At 29.8% G+C, this 19,921-nt stretch overlaps 2 protein-coding genes across 3 annotated transcripts; both read left to right on the top strand.

Annotated features, from left to right (window-relative positions):
• The first annotated feature begins 1,602 nt into the window (after window positions 1-1,602).
• TAT7 (Tyrosine transaminase family protein) lies at window positions 1,603-10,163 on the top strand. 2 transcript variants are annotated; one of them, XM_012220896.4, is made up of 8 exons: window positions 1,603-1,731; window positions 6,243-6,707; window positions 7,673-8,012; window positions 8,089-8,307; window positions 8,679-8,738; window positions 9,127-9,282; window positions 9,376-9,469; window positions 9,825-10,163. In XM_012220896.4, exons 2-8 carry the CDS (start codon window positions 6,442-6,444, stop codon window positions 9,944-9,946), a joined length of 1,257 nt encoding a protein of 418 aa, XP_012076286.2. In that variant the 5' UTR covers window positions 1,603-1,731; window positions 6,243-6,441; the 3' UTR covers window positions 9,947-10,163. The 2 variants fall into 2 exon arrangements, with proteins under 2 accessions (XP_012076286.2, XP_089580462.1); XM_089724336.1 differs by lacking the exon at window positions 1,603-1,731 and having other exon boundaries at window positions 6,157-6,707.
• A 1,032-nt stretch (window positions 10,164-11,195) lies between these two features.
• LOC105637429 (D-amino-acid transaminase, chloroplastic) lies at window positions 11,196-14,143 on the top strand. The gene is made up of 5 exons (XM_012220885.4): window positions 11,196-11,420; window positions 11,531-11,604; window positions 12,869-13,044; window positions 13,133-13,806; window positions 13,905-14,143. Exons 1-5 carry the CDS (start codon window positions 11,402-11,404, stop codon window positions 14,000-14,002), a joined length of 1,041 nt encoding a protein of 346 aa, XP_012076275.1. The 5' UTR covers window positions 11,196-11,401; the 3' UTR covers window positions 14,003-14,143.
• Window positions 14,144-19,921: the final 5,778 nt, after the last annotated feature.

Here is a 19,921-nt window from a genome sequence, read left to right as displayed (position 1 = left end):
TTTTTCTATATTTGCATTTACTCAAGCTTCAATCTACAATAAAATACTGCCCAGCAAAGTGATTATTGTATATGTTTTTCCCTTTTGTCTCAATTTTTATATTTATAAAATTTATCTCACACTAATTTGGAAAAAAGGAAAATGCACACTAATTGCTACATTTCTATTTTTCTCGACGTGCTTGACAAATTAACCATTATAATAATAAAAAAAAATAATATTCTAAATCTTGCAATAGCAATACCAATTTTGCTTGTACTAGCTTATAACCCGTTAGGGGAAAAAAGTTCCCATAAATTTTAGAAAAAAAAAATTCTTTTGCTAGTTAATACACATATATATAACAAGGTGGGATCCATTTCAAGATCCACAGGTAGGAAATGAAGGTTAGGCCAATGAATTATTATCACATGAATGACGTTGACAAAGATCCCAACTAATTAGATTGATACGATTGCCTGCCATAGCAAACCCCCTCTGATTTTGGGACTAGGGAGAGAGTGGTTCCCAACCTCACCAAAAATACAATCCAATTAAAATCGGCCGGTGATGATCAGACATAGTTTGCTATTTTAGGAACAAAAGCACAGGGATGTGCCACGTTGTCATTGGACCCCACAATGTGATCACTCTTATATGGTCCATTCATCTTCTCGTGTCTTGTCTCTGTCTTCGGTAATTGGTGTGATTGCAAATCAAGTTTCTTTGTCTTGCTGTCAATTTTTGGGCTTAATTTTTGCCATCGTCCTTCGACTTTTACCCCTTGAATTCAAAATACTTAATATAGACACTATCGAAAAGCTGACATGTCACTCACTATCATTAAAAATATAATTTTTTTGCCACATCAACTACATCTGTTTCTCCCTCCTCTTTCTTACGCGTCTCTCTCTCTCACTTAGACGTGGCTTTTCTATTCTAAAAACTCTTCGTTCTTTTATTGCAACAACAGTTTCATTTTTTTTTTTTTTTTTTGGTATCTAAGCTTGTTATCTTTCAACAACATTTATAAAAAATGCTGAGATGGAGTTGCATTTCTTTAAATGGAAAGTCGAAATGATTTTTTATGTGAAAGCAAAATATTTGACGTTGAATGGTCTGCAAAATTTATCTTTTATTTACCCGTTTTTTTTTCTTAGAAATGGAAGAAACCTAATCTCAATCTAATTGGAGAGCCGTGGAGAGTGGAGACGTACAAAAGTTGCACACTTCTCTTTTCTTTTTTCTCTCTCGTGTGCACTTTTTTTTTTTTTTTTTTAATTGCATTTGAGGTATTTATAGGCAATATAATGGGTTACACAATAGGTTTAGCCCTGTTTTTGACTCACCAACTCGATAAAAATAATTATGGTCGAGAAGATTAAAATTCAAGACCGCCAACTCCTCACATAAGTGAGAAAATCAATCAGACCATCACCTAATTAGTTTTTTCTTATACACTTTTAATTTGTGCAAATCAAAGAAAAATAATTATTTAATAATAATAATAAAAAGATGAATCATCAAACTTATCCTCAAAAAAGATTGAACAGGAGAAACCAATTGATAGGCCTAAAAAATCCAACTCAATCCATTTCATATCTATATATACACATATGTAGCGAGAAGCACACCCAAAAAAATTGGAGAGAAAGAAGATTGCTTGAGTGCATTGTATTAAGAAGCAACTTTTGGATTTGGTGAAAGAAAAGGAGAGCTCCACATATCATCTAAGTTTTACAAATTGACAAGGTACTCAACTCCATATTTATTTTAAATATTCTTTCTCGTTAGGCTACCTCATTCAGGTTATAAGGTATGTCCTCTTTTTATTTTATATAAATTTTTCATAAACTTCAATGTAATAATAATATCTGCAAATTGTGATACCATGATGCTTCTCTACCTTTTTTTTTTTTCTTTTTCTAAATTTTTAAATAATTACCTAAAACAAGTTAAAAACATATTTTTTAAATTAAAATTTAAAAATCTGGCATTTACTACAATTTCTCTAAAATGTTTGGATGCTGCCTCCCAAGTTAAGTCCAAACCAGTTGGAGGATCGTGAAACGGGCCTGATGGCCGCCCAACTCCCATCAAATACTATTCCTTAAATACTCCTTCCGTTCCATTTTTCATTTTATTTTCTTTTTATTTCTTCTTTTAATGCTCTAAAAAATATTTACAAAATTTCTAAATTTAGATATGTAAATAATTATTTTTTGCATGATAATCTTCATGATTTTTCTTTAAATGAGAGACTTTTATCAATATATTCAATGAGTTAAGAGTAAAAAAAGGATAAAATAACTTTTATTGACTAAATTCTTTAGGTGCGTGGTTTGTTAAACCATGCAAAAATTTATTTATTTTATTTTGTGCAAAAAATTTTGTAATACTGTCATATTCATTATTCTTTTAATTTTGACATTTAAATTTTAATATTTATTAGGATTATTAATATCATATGAGAGTTCAATCTTTTATTATTATTATTTTCATAGATTTCTGTGAAAATAAATGGTTGAAAATATGCTTCCAAAAACTCCATTCAATCTCTTTTTATGACAGAATGTTAACAAACAAGAAGCCAACATATTCAAAATTATTTTTGAGAGTAATATAAAGTTACGTGTACAATAAATGTGAAGGAAGAAACGTGTGGTGCATATTTATTTCTAATTTCCCAGAATTTTATTAATTGACATGTCAATCTTTATATGACTATTGTCCAAATTCAGTTGATGTAAGTATTATAGTGTAAGCCACATTTGACACACGGCACTTTATCGACAATTCAAAAAAAAAAAAAAAAAAAAAAATTCATTATTAGCTGGATTGACCACGTGTTTTTAATTTTAAAATAAAGAAGTCAATTTCAAAATAAATTTATTATTTTTGGTGTGCTACAATTTAAAATAGGTAATTCAATTGAATTCTATAAAATTATATTTGGAATAAATTCTTAAATGAAAATTCATTTGTCTTTGTTTCTTATACCTTGATATAATAATTTAATAAAAATAAATAACAAACACTAATTATATTTATTTTGTACAATATAATAACTTGTCATTTTTTTATTAAAAGATAAATAATAAATTTTATATAAATAAGTAAACTAATATTTCACGCTAATTAATTAATTATATAAATAGTAACATTCATCATAATAATTATTTTTAATTGATGTAAAAAATTTTATTGATTTAAGTAATTAATTTTGGAACTAAAAAAAATATTAAAAATGTTACTATTATTTTTAATTGTATTTGAAAACAATGGTTGATGCTCAGTTTTTATAGTTTCATGGTAATAATAACTATTGTTATTACTACATTTAAAAAAAAAAACGTTTTGAAATTTTCTAAAAAAAAAAATAAAAATATAAACTAGCGTTGTTATAGAATTAAAAAAATATTGTTATAGTTTGAAAATTTTCAAAGAAAATAAATAAAAGGGAAAAAAAAAGTAAAAATAGTTGAATTTATAGTGGAGGGTAATTTTACCAATAAACATTTTAATGGTCAGTTTTATGAAATCCATTTTCATATTCCATCAATTTTAGTAGAATTTGAATTAGATATGGCTAGTTCCATAAAATTCAATTTGTAGAATTCAAATCTGCATTTTTTTTATTCCAAACACAACATTTTGAATTTTCAATTGAATTTCACAAAATTTTACGAAATTCATTTGTTCCAAAAACATACATTAATTTTAGTTGCTATATGGCTCCTATCCGTTGAATTTAGATACTCCGACTTGTTTTTAAATACTTATTATATTAAGGTATTTATATCTTTTTAAAAAATTATTTATAATAAATTATTGAGTGAATTAACTATATTACCTTTAATTTATAATATCTAAACGCCAATTTTAAATTTGTATTAATCACTGTTGGTCATATACAAAGCATACAAATAAAATGAATAATTTATATTTCTTAAATATACTGTGACAAGTATTGAAAATATAGGGAGTAATAATTTTACAAAAGCACAATTACTATTAAAAACAAACTTCAAAACATTTATTGGTAAAATAAAAAAATTAATCGAAATTATAAAAGTGTCAAAATTTATATTTTTACTTTTATCATTTCACCTAAAAGAACATCATTTAGATATTCTATAAATTAAAATAATTGATTAGTGGGTTTAAGTTTTAATTTTATATCATGTTCAGTTGTTGTAATAATTCTTGTTGTACCAATGAATAAAATAATTTTTCGGCATATATATTTTAATACTCGAACTAACATTATGAATTACACAATAAAAGATTTTTCATTTTCAGTATTATTCAATAATTGATAATAATTTTTTTGATGAAAATGAGTGAATTCAAGATAGAATATGAAAGATCAATTAAACTTTATTTGCTATAAATTATTTACTTTATTTTAGTATAATACATGCAATTATTTATAAGACCACTTGATTTCTTTTTGCTCTTTTGGAATATACTTGATTTGCAGTTTAAGAGCGTATGCAAGTGTACGGAGGTCCAACTGCCTCTTAATGAATGGGGTCAGTTGACCTATTGAATTAAAGAAAATTTAAAAATAATTTTTAAAATTCTATTTTTTTTTAAATTGACCCACCAAAATATTTAATTGACCCTATTAAAATATTTTGACCTAAATAAACTCAATTGTCTTATAAATAAGAATGATTATGATTAATACATAATTAAACTGAGTATTTTGATGAAATCGTAAAAGATCTTTACATTTTTGGGGTCCATGGATTAAAGCTTGTGGTTATAATAATAATAATAATAATAATAACAACGATGGCCAAGTTTGAATACAGAAGTCTTTGTCCCGAACATGCATGTCTGACGTGTCTAAGATTTGTGTCGTATCGTTACAAAGTTCAATGAAAGCTGCTGTTTCTGTTACTATTATTGTTAGTATCGATCAAGTAGTCGTGTGCAAAAGCACAACTGAATGATTTCATATTTTAGGAATTTTTAGATTATTCATTATTATTATTATTATTATTATTATTATTATTATTATTATTAGATTTGTGTTTCAATATCATTTTATCATTTTACAGAATGTAAGATTTTTTTTTTTTTTTTTGACAAAGAATGTAAGCTCAAAAAAAAAGTATTAGATACTTTATTGCATATTTATGCTATTTTTGTATTATGCATTAATTTTTTGCTTAATGGAGTTGTTTATTATAAATTTTAAATGTTTTGCAGTTATATATCATTTAAAAATTCTAATTTAAAAAATTTGTTACCTTCAAAAAAATATAAAAATTTGTTTGTAATTATATCACTTTTATCAAAATAAAATTATTTTTCGCTTTTAATGCAAATAAAAATTATTTTTTTAATTTTAATTTCTCTTTCCTGTTAGGCAAATAACTTTTTATTGTTGTACTTATAACTCAGCCAAAGGGAAAAAAAGAAGAAGAAGCTAGATTTAGACAGGAATGATTACGGTTCAGTTTTAAATTGGAACTAAATTGAAATCAAATCGGTTAAAATCGGTACTAAACCGTGATTAATGATTTTGATTTTAAACTATAATCAAAATTGTGTATTTAAAGTTCAATTTCAATTCTTTATTTTTTGAAATCGAAATTGGTGGTTCCGATTTGAAACAGTGAAAAATATGTTTTCAAAAAAACTCTCAAATTATTTTTTTATTTTAATATAATTTTTTAAGTAATTTTTAATAATTTTTATTAAATTGGTTTATTTTTTTAATAGTAATAGTAATTATTATTATTTATTCAAACTATTACTATTTAATAGTAATAGTAAAAACTTTAAAATCTATTATCTAATTTTGGTTCACATTGAAACAAAACCAAAATCATCGATCTCAAAATCATTTTAAAAACCACTAAAAAATGGTTCATTTCATCATTTTATAATCAGAATTGGTAATTTTAAAATTGAAATCAATCGTAATAAAACCGTGATCCTGCCTGGAGTATAGATATGAATTTTACATATCACATAACTACTTTTTCTGTGGGGGAATAAAAAGACAAAAAAAGAGAAGGAAAGAAGCACACTTTTATAACAAATTATTGTTTTTTTAGTGCATCATTCGGATATGAGTGAGTGTATTCTTAAAATCATTGGAGAAAAAACAAGTTAATTCGAAAGTATGAATAGGAAAATGTTAAAAAAAGGAAAAAAAAAAAAAAGAATCAATATTACTCGTATTGTTGTACTTTTGAAATGATAATAAAACCCTGTCCAAGCAACCCAAATTTGTTTTCATGCAGAGATTGCAGAGGAGACTTCAACGTGTGGCCTTGCACATGCACTGACTTCAATCCACCAATTTTTTCCCATTTTTTCTCTGTGTCATACTTGTACAGCCTCTTCCAAAAGTCCCAACTTTTAAGATTCAAAAAGACAAGAATCCAAACCCAAAACCCAGTTTAACAAGAAACTAAAGAAGAAGAAGAAGAAGAAACCCACATGGAGAAAGTTAAGGAGAATGTAACCAGCAACAATCATGACATGGAAACACCCAAAAATATAACAATTAAAGGCATTTTAAGTTTATTGATGGAAAATATTGATGAAAAAGATAAAAGAAGTGTGATTTCTTTAGGTATGGGTGACCCTTCTGCTTATTCTTGCTTTCACACTACACCTATTGCTCAAGAAGCTGTTGTTGATGCTCTTCAGTCTGACAAGTTCAATGGTTATGCCCCTACCGTTGGTCTTCCTCAAACTAGAAGGTAATTGTTACTATATTAGGAATTAAAATATATCAGTTTGTTTTAACAATTTGTGAATTTCTTTATTTTTTAAGTTTTTGTTCAATTTGATTTTAATTCTTGTAGCATTCGGGTTACTGGGTCTAGATTTGATAGTTGTCTTCAAATGAAATGGAACTTAAATTGGATAGTTAAAGTGTTCAATTGCAGCTTATAATTTTTGTTTTTTTCACAAATAATTTATTGCAGCTGGTCCTCTTTCCTGTTCTTTCCTGCCTTACTTATATTCACAGTTACTGAATTTCTCAGTTCTTATGGTTGCAAGTAACAGGAATGGATGAGTAATGATCTGGGTTTGTTTAATTTTTAGCTGGATTCTTAAATTGTAAGTGCAGTTAAAACTATCCAGAATTACTATTTAGGTTTGGTTTCTTAATTATCTTAGCCAATTTCTTATAATTTCTGTGTTGAAATTAATTCTTGAGCATTTTTACATTTTGTCATTTTCTTTTAACTATAATTGTTATCCCTCCTCTGGAGTTGTAGTTGAATTATTTGAGAAATAACAAGCTCAAAATCTTCAACGTATTTCTTTCCAAATATATGTAATGTTCATTATATTTTCTCTGTAAAATTTTTCTAGCTTAGATGCTAAGTAAAAAGAATTCTGAAAAAAGAATTCTAAAACAAATAATCTATTTTACTATTGGCCTTTTGCCTTTGGTATCTTCTTTCTAGAGTTGCAACAGGAAGCATCTAAAAGTACGCTGGAAACTTTTTCTGTTGCTTTTTGAGCCAAAAGAAAGAAAGTGACAGGTTACTGAAAATGCAATTTGTCTTGTACAAGAATTGGCTCCAGCCATATTTTTCTAGAACCAATTTGAGCCAAACTTATGAGCAGCCCCGTTGTAATGCTAGGGACATCTTTGAATAATACGGTTCATATGACTCTTTTTTTCATTTAACTTATGTTTTCTTTTGTATAGGGCAATTGCTGATTACCTTTCTCGAGATCTCCCCTACAAGTTGTCATCTGATGATGTTTTTATCACATCTGGTTGCACACAAGCCATTGATGTTGCTTTGGCAATGCTTGCTCGACCGGGTGCGAATATTCTGCTTCCAAGACCATGCTTTCCTATTTATGAACTTTGTGCAGCATTTAGGGGACTTGAAGTTAGGCACTTTGATCTTCTCCCAGAGAAAGGCTGGGAGGTTGATCTTGGTGCAGTTGAAGCACTTACAGATCAGAATACTGTTGCACTGGTTATCATAAACCCTGGGAATCCTTGCGGAAATGTATATTCTTATCAACATTTGAAAGAGGTTGGTGATTTGGATTCAAGTGACAAGTAAACACTTATTCAGTAAAGAGGCTTATTTAGTTGCTTATTGGATTTAGATTGCAGAGACTGCAGAAAAGCTTAACATTCTTGTGATTGCTGATGAAGTTTATGGACATCTTGCTTTTGGGGATAATCCATTTGTGCCGATGGGAGTTTTTGGGTCCATTGTTCCTGTTCTTACTCTTGGTTCTCTATCAAAGAGGTGGATAGTGCCTGGATGGCGACTTGGTTGGTTTGTTACGACTGACCCATCTGGCATGTTTAGAAAACCCAAGGTTTACTCTCTTATCCCTGCTATTTGTGTCTACTGATAAGCATCTTTTCAGTAGGGCTATCTATAAACATACATGTCTCTGTAAAAGACAGAACCTAACATCAAATTTTGACTTGAATTTGTTCTACAACTACATACACATTCCGAGCTTGAATTTGGCAGATCCAATTCTTAATTAGACATTTGGAATGCTAATTCAAAAATGGTTCATTGTACAATCCTTATGGAGTCCTCTTTTTTCTGTTAACTTTCTGGATATGATTAATTTCCCTCTTGTAGCATTAAACAATGCTCCTGTATTTCCAAAAGTGTTGAACATGGACTATGATACGAAATCAACTTATTATCTGCACTACCTTTTCTTCTACTCAGGTTGTTGAGCGTATTAAGAAGTACTTTGACATTTTGGGAGGACCTGCAACTTTCATCCAGGTTTGCATATTTATATTTGTATGCTTATTTTCTGTTTACTGTCAGTTTACACTTATTTCGGCTCCTGCTGTTTATGCTGTGTATTTTCCAAAGCTCTGATGTAAAGATGCTAAGAGTTTCTAGATACATTTTATGAAATACAATCAGAGCAGGTAACAGTTGTAGTTTCTAGCTAGAGTATTAAGATATATGCAACTGAAAGAATAGAGGTAGGCCGGCATTCCGCTACTTTCTTGATCATCTATGGCAATGAAATAATGAATGGACATGCCAAGCTCCAGTTAAATATTCTAATTCTTGCTTGACCTTGACAATGTCAGTTAACGTGTGAACTTCTCTTATTCTTTAATTTTCTGATCTTCTGTTGATATTCATTCGGATCGGTCAGGCAGCGGTACCGTCCATTCTTGAGCAAACTGATGAAGTTTTTTTCAAGAAGACCATCAATATACTGAAGCAGGTCTCAGAGATTTGTTGTGACCGGATAAAAGAGATCCCTTGCATCACTTGCACGCACAAGCCACAGGGATCTATGGCTGTCATGGTGAGGAAAATGCAGAAGTTTTTAAGTTCTCTTTACATTTAAAGAGAAGGGATTCCAATTTTTCATGCTTACTGAACTTTGAATGTAATGCAGATGAAATTGAATCTTTCACTATTGGATGATATTTCCGATGATATAGATTTCTGCTTCAAATTGGCCAAAGAGGAATCTGTTATCATTCTTCCAGGTACGAAAAATCAATATCCAAAACTCTTGGTTCTACTTTGTAATCCAAGATTCCAAGCCTAAGAACCATTTAGAGTCTGTTTGACATTGAGACTGTATTGGTTTTCTTAAAAAAACAGTTCCAGAACGTTGTTTAACTATTTTGAAATTTTTATAATGAACTTGTAAAATTCATAGTAAAGAACAAAACTTAATGACCTTTAGTCAACATTTTCATATGTCAAGCATTCTCCAAGAATAACCAACTCATAAAGAAGCATAAGATTGATTAAAATTTGATTTTCCAGCTTTTAGAGGCTAACAAGAAGCTCAAACCTGTCACTGCTTACTCGGGAGGAATTGTATTTCTTTTGCAGGAACAGCAGTGGGGCTAAAAAATTGGCTCCGAATAACTTTCGCTGTCGATCCGAAATCTCTTGAAGAAGCTCTAGGGAGACTAAAATCTTTCTGTCAAAGGCACACCAGATACATATACTAAATAACTCATCATCAAATTCAGCCAGAGAAGAGGGAAGGACAGCTACTAATCATTTTACTGATGGATTCATATTGGCAATTTTTAAACATAAAATTAAACTTCAAAGGCTGTATAAGATAGATGTGTAGAAACCTATGAGAATAAAATGTTTATGTATATTAATTATGTACATCTTGTTTCACACACAAACAAAAAAAAAGTGCAATTTTTATCATTATTTTGTGACTTTTTTAATTCTTTGGAACTCTCGTTGACTCACCAAATTAGTGAAAACAACTGTGCTCGAGAGAACTCAAACTCGAGACCTTTCACTCTTCACATAAATGATATTCTTACTCTTCACATAAATGCGAATATCAACTAGACCACCGCCTGATGGACTATTATTTTGTGAATTTGAAATGAATAGGTTTATTTTTTTCTCATTCATATATTTTATTTTTCACTTTATAATGAATAAATTTTTTAAACTTAAAAAATTTTAAGAATTCGTTAAAAATACCATTTAAAATTTAACGGAAACATATATTGTTTATTTTATAAAAGTTTTTTTAACGAAAATCAATAGAATTATTTATTATAATTTATTTAATAAATATATATTTCGCAATCTTTTAGGGAAAAAAATAGCATATTATTTACATCTCTTCTGATATGAGTATAAATAATTTATTTTTTAATCCAATCATAAAATATTCTTTTATATAAATGAATTTGGTCTATATACCATTTTGTTAAAATTATCCAAGGTGCAGACATTCAAAAGGGTCATATGCTGACATGGCATAAGCCATGGCTGGTAACAAAAATCCAACACATAAAACCATACAAGATTATTCCCTATAATAATTTAAGAATATTATTAAATTTTTTTAATTAATTTAATTAGATGTAATCTTTTTTTTTTTTGTGCCAAAACAATCAAATTCTTAATATTAACCCAATTGAATCCAAATGATTCCACAATTCAAATCGAAAGACAAATATACATAAATTATCCCAATTGAACATAATAATTGCCTCTCATTTTCTCTATTTCTATTTATTTTTTGTATTACCTTATAATTTATTTTTTAAATAAAAAAGTGGATATGCAATTTTGTGAGAGAAATTTAGATTTAATTGGCCCAAACTTAAAAGTTTAAGGATCAAGTTGACAAAAAGAAAAACTTTGAGGTCTATTGAAATAAATGAAGAAGTTTAAGAGCCAATTTGAAACTTTAGCCAAATAAAATAACATTCCTGCTTGACTTACGCATTGTCTTCCACCTTGAACCAAAAACAGCAAGACAAGCTGCTACGAGTTAACAGAAATTGATTCCACTATAAACACAGACATTATTTATAGCAACTTCCATATATCGGTATCACCTGTGACCCGGGCTTAATTCATTCTATTCATTAATTATCTTGAATTCCATAGTTCTTTTCACTGTCTCCTTTTGGTTATCATCCATGGAGCACCAAAAATCAGGTAAGATTATTTCTCTTTCTTTTTTTTGTTTAGTAATAATATTCGGGTCTTTCCTAATTTGTGTCCTTTTTGATGAATTTTTGCATAATTTGATGATTTATATTTTGAAGATGAGAAGGCTGCATTGGAGGTTGAAAATGATGGCAGTGACTTTAAGGTTCATGTGTTCTCTTCATCTTCAGAGGTTGAAAACTCTATACCCTATATTTTTTAATCTTTTAGTGCTTGATCATGATTTTTTATGCTAATTTAATGCTTGATCATGGTTTTCTATGCAAATTAACGTGTGTTCAACTTCAAGGTCTATTTTGATAACTGATTGATGGGTTATAGATATTTGCAATAGCTGGTTTTTACTTGAGAATTTGAGAATCTTCCAGAAAGTGGTCCTGGGTTTTTAGGACAATAATTCTGCCTCTGTGTCTATCTTGTTCTGTTGGCAGTTGTATGTGACTAGAAAAAATAGGCAGTAACACCCGCGTTGGCTTAGTTGGTAGATAAGTTGGTTCAGTTAGTAAGTGGGTATGCTCCGTACCTTATTGAATGATTACAAAGGAGGTATTTTCCTCCTCTGCAAATTGTCTAATTCCGAAGTAAATGGCTTGCCTTTCATCGGGAAAGGTTAACTTAGTACGATATGTAAAAGCCGGCCTATGATACAAATAGGCAGTAGGGAATAATTTGGGTTCGGCAGTTTCATATGCAAGCAGCAAACTTTTTTATTAAGTTACTTCAGTGAAACTGTTGATAACCAAATAAGATTGCTGGGTTATAGTAATGCCTAACTGCAGATAAATCCAATCTTTTGCAAACCGAAAAGGAATGATGAGAAAATGAGATCCAAAATATATATATGCTGAACTTTCTATCCCTGTATGTTTGCTAGACTGCCCTTTTGATGGCTGTTTTAGCCTACTGGTAAAAAGCAAGATACTTTATGAGTGGATGAAGGGATTGAATTTCTGAAAGGGCAATCTCTCTCTCCCTTATACTGAAAAAAATAAATCACCAGTTTGCAATTTTCTCCTTATATGAGGTTGGGCTTCAAAATAATACAGAATGTGATTGAATTCATTCGTTAAGAAAAAGGCTGTGCTGATGTCCTTCAAGGATGTCAATATTATGAGCTCATGAGAATGTTCATCATTACCTCAATTCTCAAGGGTTTTTTGAGTTTCAATTACCAGAGACCTTTTTTCCTTACGCAAAAAGGGTAACAGAACCTTTTTTCATCATTGCTTTTGAAAGACTACTTATTCTATAGTGATCTCTAATTGCAAAATCTGCAGTTATCAATCTTCTTCATTAAATTGTTAATGATCAATATAGGATTCACTTTTAACAATCTATAGTTATGCTAATTCTATAGTGATCATTTAATGTCAACCAAGTCTTCTTTAAAATTTCACTCACTCTCTTTTCCATTTTATTGTTGATTATTTAATCAGTTGCTTGAAAGGCTTCATGAGAAATGGAGTTCAGTGAAAAAGCAACCGTACCCAGCAATGTATTCAAGTGTGTATGGTGGAATCATTCTGGATCCAGCAATGATGGTAATTCCAATAGATGATCACATGGTTCATAGAGGGCATGGTGTCTTCGATACATCTATCATCTTTGATGGGTATGCATAAATGTCTGTTTTTAGAAGTCTTATAAATTGTAACCCTTCTAAGCTTTTTTACAATTTTTGAACAATATGATTAATGCAGATATCTATATGAACTGGATGTCCATTTGGATCGCTTTCTTCGATCAGCATCAAGAGCAAAGATAACCTCTCCTTTCCCTCGCTCAGCTCTTCGAAGCATTCTTATTCAAATGACAGCAGCCTCAAAATGCAAGAAAGGAACTTTAAGATTCTGGCTAAGTGCAGGCCCTGGAAACTTCTCATTGTCACCTGCAGGACTCCCGACTTCTGCTTTCTATGCTGTAGTCATCGATGATGACTTTTCCCAGCGCAAAGAAGGTGTTAAAGTGATAACATCTACTGTTCCCATGAAGTCACCCGAGTTTGCAACAATGAAAAATGTGAACTATCTCCCAAATGTCCTCTCTGTAATGGAAGCTGAAGAGAAGGGAGCATCTTCTTCTATCTGGGTTGATGATAAAGGCTATATCGCTGAAGGTCCAAATGTGAATGTAGCTTTTATAACCCAAGATAAGGAGCTTATCTTGCCTGCCTTTGATAAAATCCTTAGTGGTTGCACCGCATTAAGGCTTCTTCAATTGGCAAATAAATTAGTCGAGCAAGGACGATTAAAAGGTGTTAAAACTGATAATATTACTGTTGATGAGGCTAAGAAAGCAGCTGAAATGATGTATGTTGGAAGCACACTTCCTTTGTTGCCAATTGTTACATGGGATGAGCAATCTATTGGAGATGGTAATGACTGTGTTATTCAAATTTGATTTGGATGTTCCAGTGGAGAAGATATTAATTCTTACAATATATTTTTTGTTTCTTATAATTCTTGGTTGCAGGTCAGGTGGGAGAATTGACAATTGCGCTCTCCGATTTGCTATGGGAGGATATGGTTGAAGGCCCGGGTTTACAGAGGATACCAGTCACTTATGAGTAGCTTGCGGCATATTTGATTCAATAAGTTAGAAAATTAAGGAATGATTTCAACTTAATATTTAGCTCTTCTCTGCATGCGGTTGTTTAATTCTTGTTCATGGAATAAATGATCAGTTTAAACTTTTTCTCTTGTTGTTCAAAAGTGCACAATGTTTATCAAATGAGGGTAAGAATGAGAAGAAAGATAGTACATGACCATGCTTAGACTTACACGTCATAGTTCTATATTAAATTGAATTAATTAAGTGCATATTTAGCTAGATGTGATTTACGAGATAAGGTTAAACTTTAATAGAATGTCGAACATTTAGTATACCAAAATGAATATATATAACTTAATTTAAACCAAAAAATACATTCAACTATATTTATATTATATTATTGATTAAAGGTTTGATTTAGCTGATTCATATAATTTATATCTATTTTGTACCCAATAGCTAAGTTATAGGTATTTGGTAAACATTTTTAATCAATAGTTATCTCTGGAAGTTTTTTCGAATCAGTTTTTTCAAAGTTGATTCATATTTATAATATTTTGGGCTTCATTAACCTCACAAAAAAAAATTATTCTTTTTCCAAATTAATATTTTTTAAGATAATTTTGTTTATAATTATTTGAAATTTTTTCTTATATATTATTTTAAAAATTTAATTAATATTTTTATTTATGCACTACATTAAAATAAAAAATAATATATTAACCTTAAATTAAAAAGATATATAAACGTGATACATTATAATATATAAAAATAATTATGCATTTAATAGTCATTTTATATTTTAAATGCAACCACTACTAAAATTTTACTAAACACAAATAATAATTAGTTACGGCTATCAGTCATCAGCTACTAGTTATCAGCAATCGCTATCAGTTGGTATGAACCGCGAAACGAAATAGGTCCTAATACTAGATGGTGATGTCCGACTCTTTCAAACTCTAAAAATAATCATTAATATAAAATGCTAAACCACTAAATATCTCTAAACATTTATATTGAATCACCAAATAGCTAAAAACACTAAATACCTACAAACGCTAACAATATACGTTACACAAAAAATTGTCGGCTAAATATAAATCTAAATAGATATTCTTAGGGGTAGCCACGGTTCCGGAACCACCACTTTCGATTCCAGAACCGAACCGGAAATTGATGATTTCGGTTATGGTTCCTTAATGATCCCAAAACCGACGGTTCCAACCGTTTCTCTTATTGATTTTCCGATAAATCGCATAATTATAAAATAAAAAATTAGAAAACATTTTTTCTTGAAAATTTAAAATTTAAAAATCTTTGAAATAATTTCTAAAAAAAATAAATATCCTTAAAAAAATTAAAAATTTTGAACTTATTTAAAAAAAAAAAAAAAAAGGCTTGAACTTAATTTTTCTTTCAAAAATTAAGCTTCCTACGTATCTTCTTGGGGTTTTGAGGAATTAAAGCCCACGTAATTCCTACTTACCTTATACCAATTTCACTTCTTTTACCTTATTTAGTTGCTATTTCCACCGGTTGATGTTACTGTTGAGGACCCATCGTAAAGATCATATAAATCTTCATTTTCTTTGATATTCTTTTGTGCTTTCAGTTCGGCCTTACTCCAATTATCCACACATGATTGTGCTTTTAGTAAATCGGGTGTCATACTAGATCATGTTCTATCAAGTATGTTTCGTCCTTGACTAAAAGCTTGTTCAACCGCAACAATCGAGACTAGAGCTATTTTGCAATTAGTGAAAGGGTTGAAAATATACTAGCGTGAAGACTTCATCAATCTAGAATTAGAGAATTATTATCTGCAAAACTATCACCAAACTCCAAAAAATCATTTTTCCATACCCTTAAAACTAGCCGTATGTAGTTGTTTATAGTTATTAAGAGGGGTAATTTGGGGATTTCATAAAACTATTTGAAAATTAAAAAAGAAGTTGCTGGTTTCAACTGGCTGGAAAAACCGTTGGTTCCGGACGAACCACCAGTTCACAGTTCCAAAAATGGTGGAACCAATATCGGACCGCAGGGCATCAGTTTAGGTTTTGATTTGGACCGATTTTGATTCTCACCAGTTCCAAACCAGTAGTTCCTGTTCCGAAAACCGTGATGTGGCCACCCCTGTACACTATGAGCTGCAAAAAAACACAATAGCCAATATGAATGTCAGAAAAATAGAGTGCAATGGATTTAGCAAAGAACAAAGTTACATAGACATTTTTTGAAGGAAAGCATAAAACTTGTTTGTAATGAATACAAGATGTTACTTTTAGTTTGTACAAATTAAGAATCTGATAAAACTCACATTAAAATGTTATAAACGAAAGAAAACAAAAAAGTTCTGTCATTGCAGAACAGCTCCCAGCTCTTATCCACTTCTTTGAAGATAGTGAATAGAATTCCCAATGTCATCCATTCCAAAGAAGAAAGCCAAAATAACAATGGATTCTCAAGGATCCATCAATTTCATGTCATTCGTAAAAACCACTAGATATTGAGGATTCACCATAGCCAACGGGATCTCTTTAGGCCAGAGCTCTATCATCTTGGATGCAAGAATAAGGAGGAGGAGCGAGTAATTTTTGTGGGAGTTGAAGATCTAAATTGGGTGATCTTGAGTCATTATGAAAGAAAAAAGTTGGTTCCAAGATAGTTCTGCTTATCTTTGAAGCAAAATGAACTAAATTAACACCATTCAAGTAGCATCTTTCACTGAACTTTATCTTGTTGTAGTTACTTTCATATTTAGTCAACATCTAGGTGTCTACTTTCTGCAATTGCACATGCCTTCATGCTGGCCATCCTTTGTGACATTTAGCCCTTTCCTCCTTTTCTTTTTTTCTTCTCTTCTTTCTTTTTTAAGTTAGAATTGGTATTTAGTTCCAGATAGGGATCAGCAATACTTTGTTACCAACCATAAATCAAATTAAATTGATTCATTTCAATCGATTTCAAATAATTATTTTAGAAATTTGATTAATGATCAGGTTAGATAAAAAAAATCATTTAATTTGCAGTTTAATTTTAGTTATTATATATAACGAATCAAATTTATTTTAAATTTAAAATAACTAATTTAGTTAGCAATAACGAAATCCAAACTGAACCAGACTGATTCAATTTGATTTGGATCAATTTCTATATAATTAGGCTTCGAATTTTAGCACAATTTTTCACAAAATACTACGTTAATCCCTAAAGTTAGTTCAAACATTATGTTACCGAACACTATAAAAAATAGTGTTTAGCCTTTTCACTAAGAAACTACTTAAAAGCTATTGCCAAATCCAGTCAAAGCATAACAACTGCATCAGTCGAACCTTGGTCCAATTCAATCCTACAAAATACATTTAGAATTGCTATCGTTTTTTTTAGATGTTTGAACTTAATATATCTTTACAAGTTTACTAGCTGAAATCTTATATTATTTGTGCCCATAATAATTATATCTAGTGTTTATAACTTTTGAAATATTAAGTCAATTTTTTTAGAAAAGTCAAATTAGAATTTCATTAACTAGAAATTGTATACAAATATAGGGTATAGATTAATATGTTTCTATATTTTTGTATAGGAAGCCTAATAATAAACCACTTATATAAAGAATAAAAAAATATAATCTTGATTTGAAGTATCTGATCGAGTTACATAAGTTCTAAATTTGTGTCATAGGCGATCGCTTGCTCCACTTGGTGGCTATTCATGGCCACTGTTTGGCGCTATGGTTTTTCTACAAGTCCAATCTGATTACCTTCAAATTTCTTCCTTTTATTGGAGAGGAGATCTACACTTCTTTTTGTATAATTATCCAAATAATAAAAGACACTAGATAAAATCACCATAATGGTGATAATAATAATTCGGAATTAAATCTGAGGACAAAATTTTAATATATGGGTAACAATAATCTCAATATATGGGTGAAAATATTAAGTCATTTTCAATTAACGTTTTACCGAAATAATGTATACACGTGATTTTCAAAATAAAAAAAAAAAAAAAATAGCATGTTGTAACATGTATATATATACAATAAAACAGTTCAATATCAATATAGAATTTATTAATTCTGCATGATAGTACTATAAATCAATTTTCAATTTTATAATGAAAAATCATTTGTTGCTCATATAATCTTAATCATCCATTTTTTGGCTTAATGATTAAAAAGAGCCTATGTTGCTCATAACACTGGAAAGTGAAATTTTTATGGTGATGAAATTTGAATTCTACCATATTCTTCAAAACAATCTTATATTTACCATTAAATTTAAGTAAGAAAATTCGTTTTTAGTCTTTGTATTGAAAAGTTTGTGACTCTTTTTTATTTACTCAAAAGGAGCGCATACACACAGCTATATATGTAGGCTTGGCCACGGTTCCGGAACCGGCGGTTCCGGTTCCGGAAAAACTGGAACCGGAACCGAACCGAAAAGGTCCGGTTCCGGTTCCGGTTTGGAACCGTCCGGTTCCGGTTCCGGTTCCGGTTCCGATCCGGTTATAAAACCGACGGTTCCGATCGGTTTTCCGGCGAATCGCATAATTTTAAATTTTAAATTTTGAAGACCGGTTTAAAAAAAAAAAATTATTTGAACATAAAAAATTAAAAAATACACCTAAAAAATTAAAAAATACTTCAATTAAATTTATTTTTTTTAAAGACTTGAACATAATTATTTTTTTTTAAAAAAATTTTCAACTGAATTTATTTTTTGTTTAAAAAAGTTTGAACATAATTTTAAATTTTGAAAACCGGTTTAAAAAAAAATATATTTGAACATAAAAAATTAAAAGATACACCTAAAAAATTAAAAAAATACTTCAATTAAATTTATTCTTTTAAAAACTTAAACAAATTTCACAACAAAATTTAAAAAAAAAAAAAAAAACCTGACAGTTTGGCTAGAACCGCCGGTTCGAACCGGTTCGAACCGGCAGTTCTAACCGGCCGGAGAACCGGCGGTTCCAGTCCGGTTCCGACCGGACTGGAACCGCCGGTTCCGATTCTAGAAAATTTGGAACCGGAACCGAACCGGAATTTTCCGGTTCCGGTTCCGATTCGGCCCGGTTCCAGTCCGGTTCCGACCGGACTGGAACCGCCGGTTCCGGTTCTAGAAAATTTGGAACCGGAACCGAACCGGAATTTTCCGGTTCCGGTTCCGGTTCGGCCCGGTTACGGTTCCAGACCGGTTCGAACCGACGGTTCCGGTTCCCGGAACCGTAATATGGCCATCTCTATATATATGTATATATATATATATATATATATATATATATATATATATATATATATATATATATATATATATCCAAGAAAAATAGAGAAAACAAATGGACACCATTAAAATATAAATTATCACTTTATTCCGAATTCAACTTCAACTTAGTTTATAAAAACTCAACACACTGAACTAACAAGAAAACAACAAAGATATACACCTCCTAATAGGCATCCCCGTTCGCGGTTCAAAAGTTTTTAAATATTAAATTTGAATTAGCTCTTGAACTGCAGATTTCGGCCGATCTCGATTCCAATGAATCGACAGTTTTGATCACATTTTTCAATTATATATATTCAAAAATCGGTTTAATGTTACATATTTCTTTCGAAAAAATTAATATGAGTTTATAATATATTGATAAATTTATTTTAAATAAATTTTAGAATGGTCATACTCATATAAGAATAAAATTAATTAATTTTATAAAATAATCAAATAAATTATCACTTTATTTTATCTAAATATTATTAATTAAATAAATTATCATTACTGGTTTGGAATTTTTCAAAAAAAAATAAAAATAAAAAGAAAAAAAAAGAAAAATATAAACTAATGTCATTATTGGATTAGAAAAAAATAAGTTGTTATAGTTCAGAATTTTCCAAAGAAAATAAACAGAAAGAAAATGAAGTAAAAATA

This window comes from Jatropha curcas, chromosome 7, assembly GCF_041381405.1.
Source record: "Jatropha curcas cultivar XTBG-Jc1 chromosome 7, XTBG_Jcur_1.0, whole genome shotgun sequence".
NCBI classification, from domain to species: Eukaryota; Viridiplantae; Streptophyta; class Magnoliopsida; order Malpighiales; family Euphorbiaceae; genus Jatropha; species Jatropha curcas.
The sequence above is the reverse complement of the archived record's forward strand: the minus strand, read 5'-3'. Positions and strand labels throughout refer to the sequence as shown.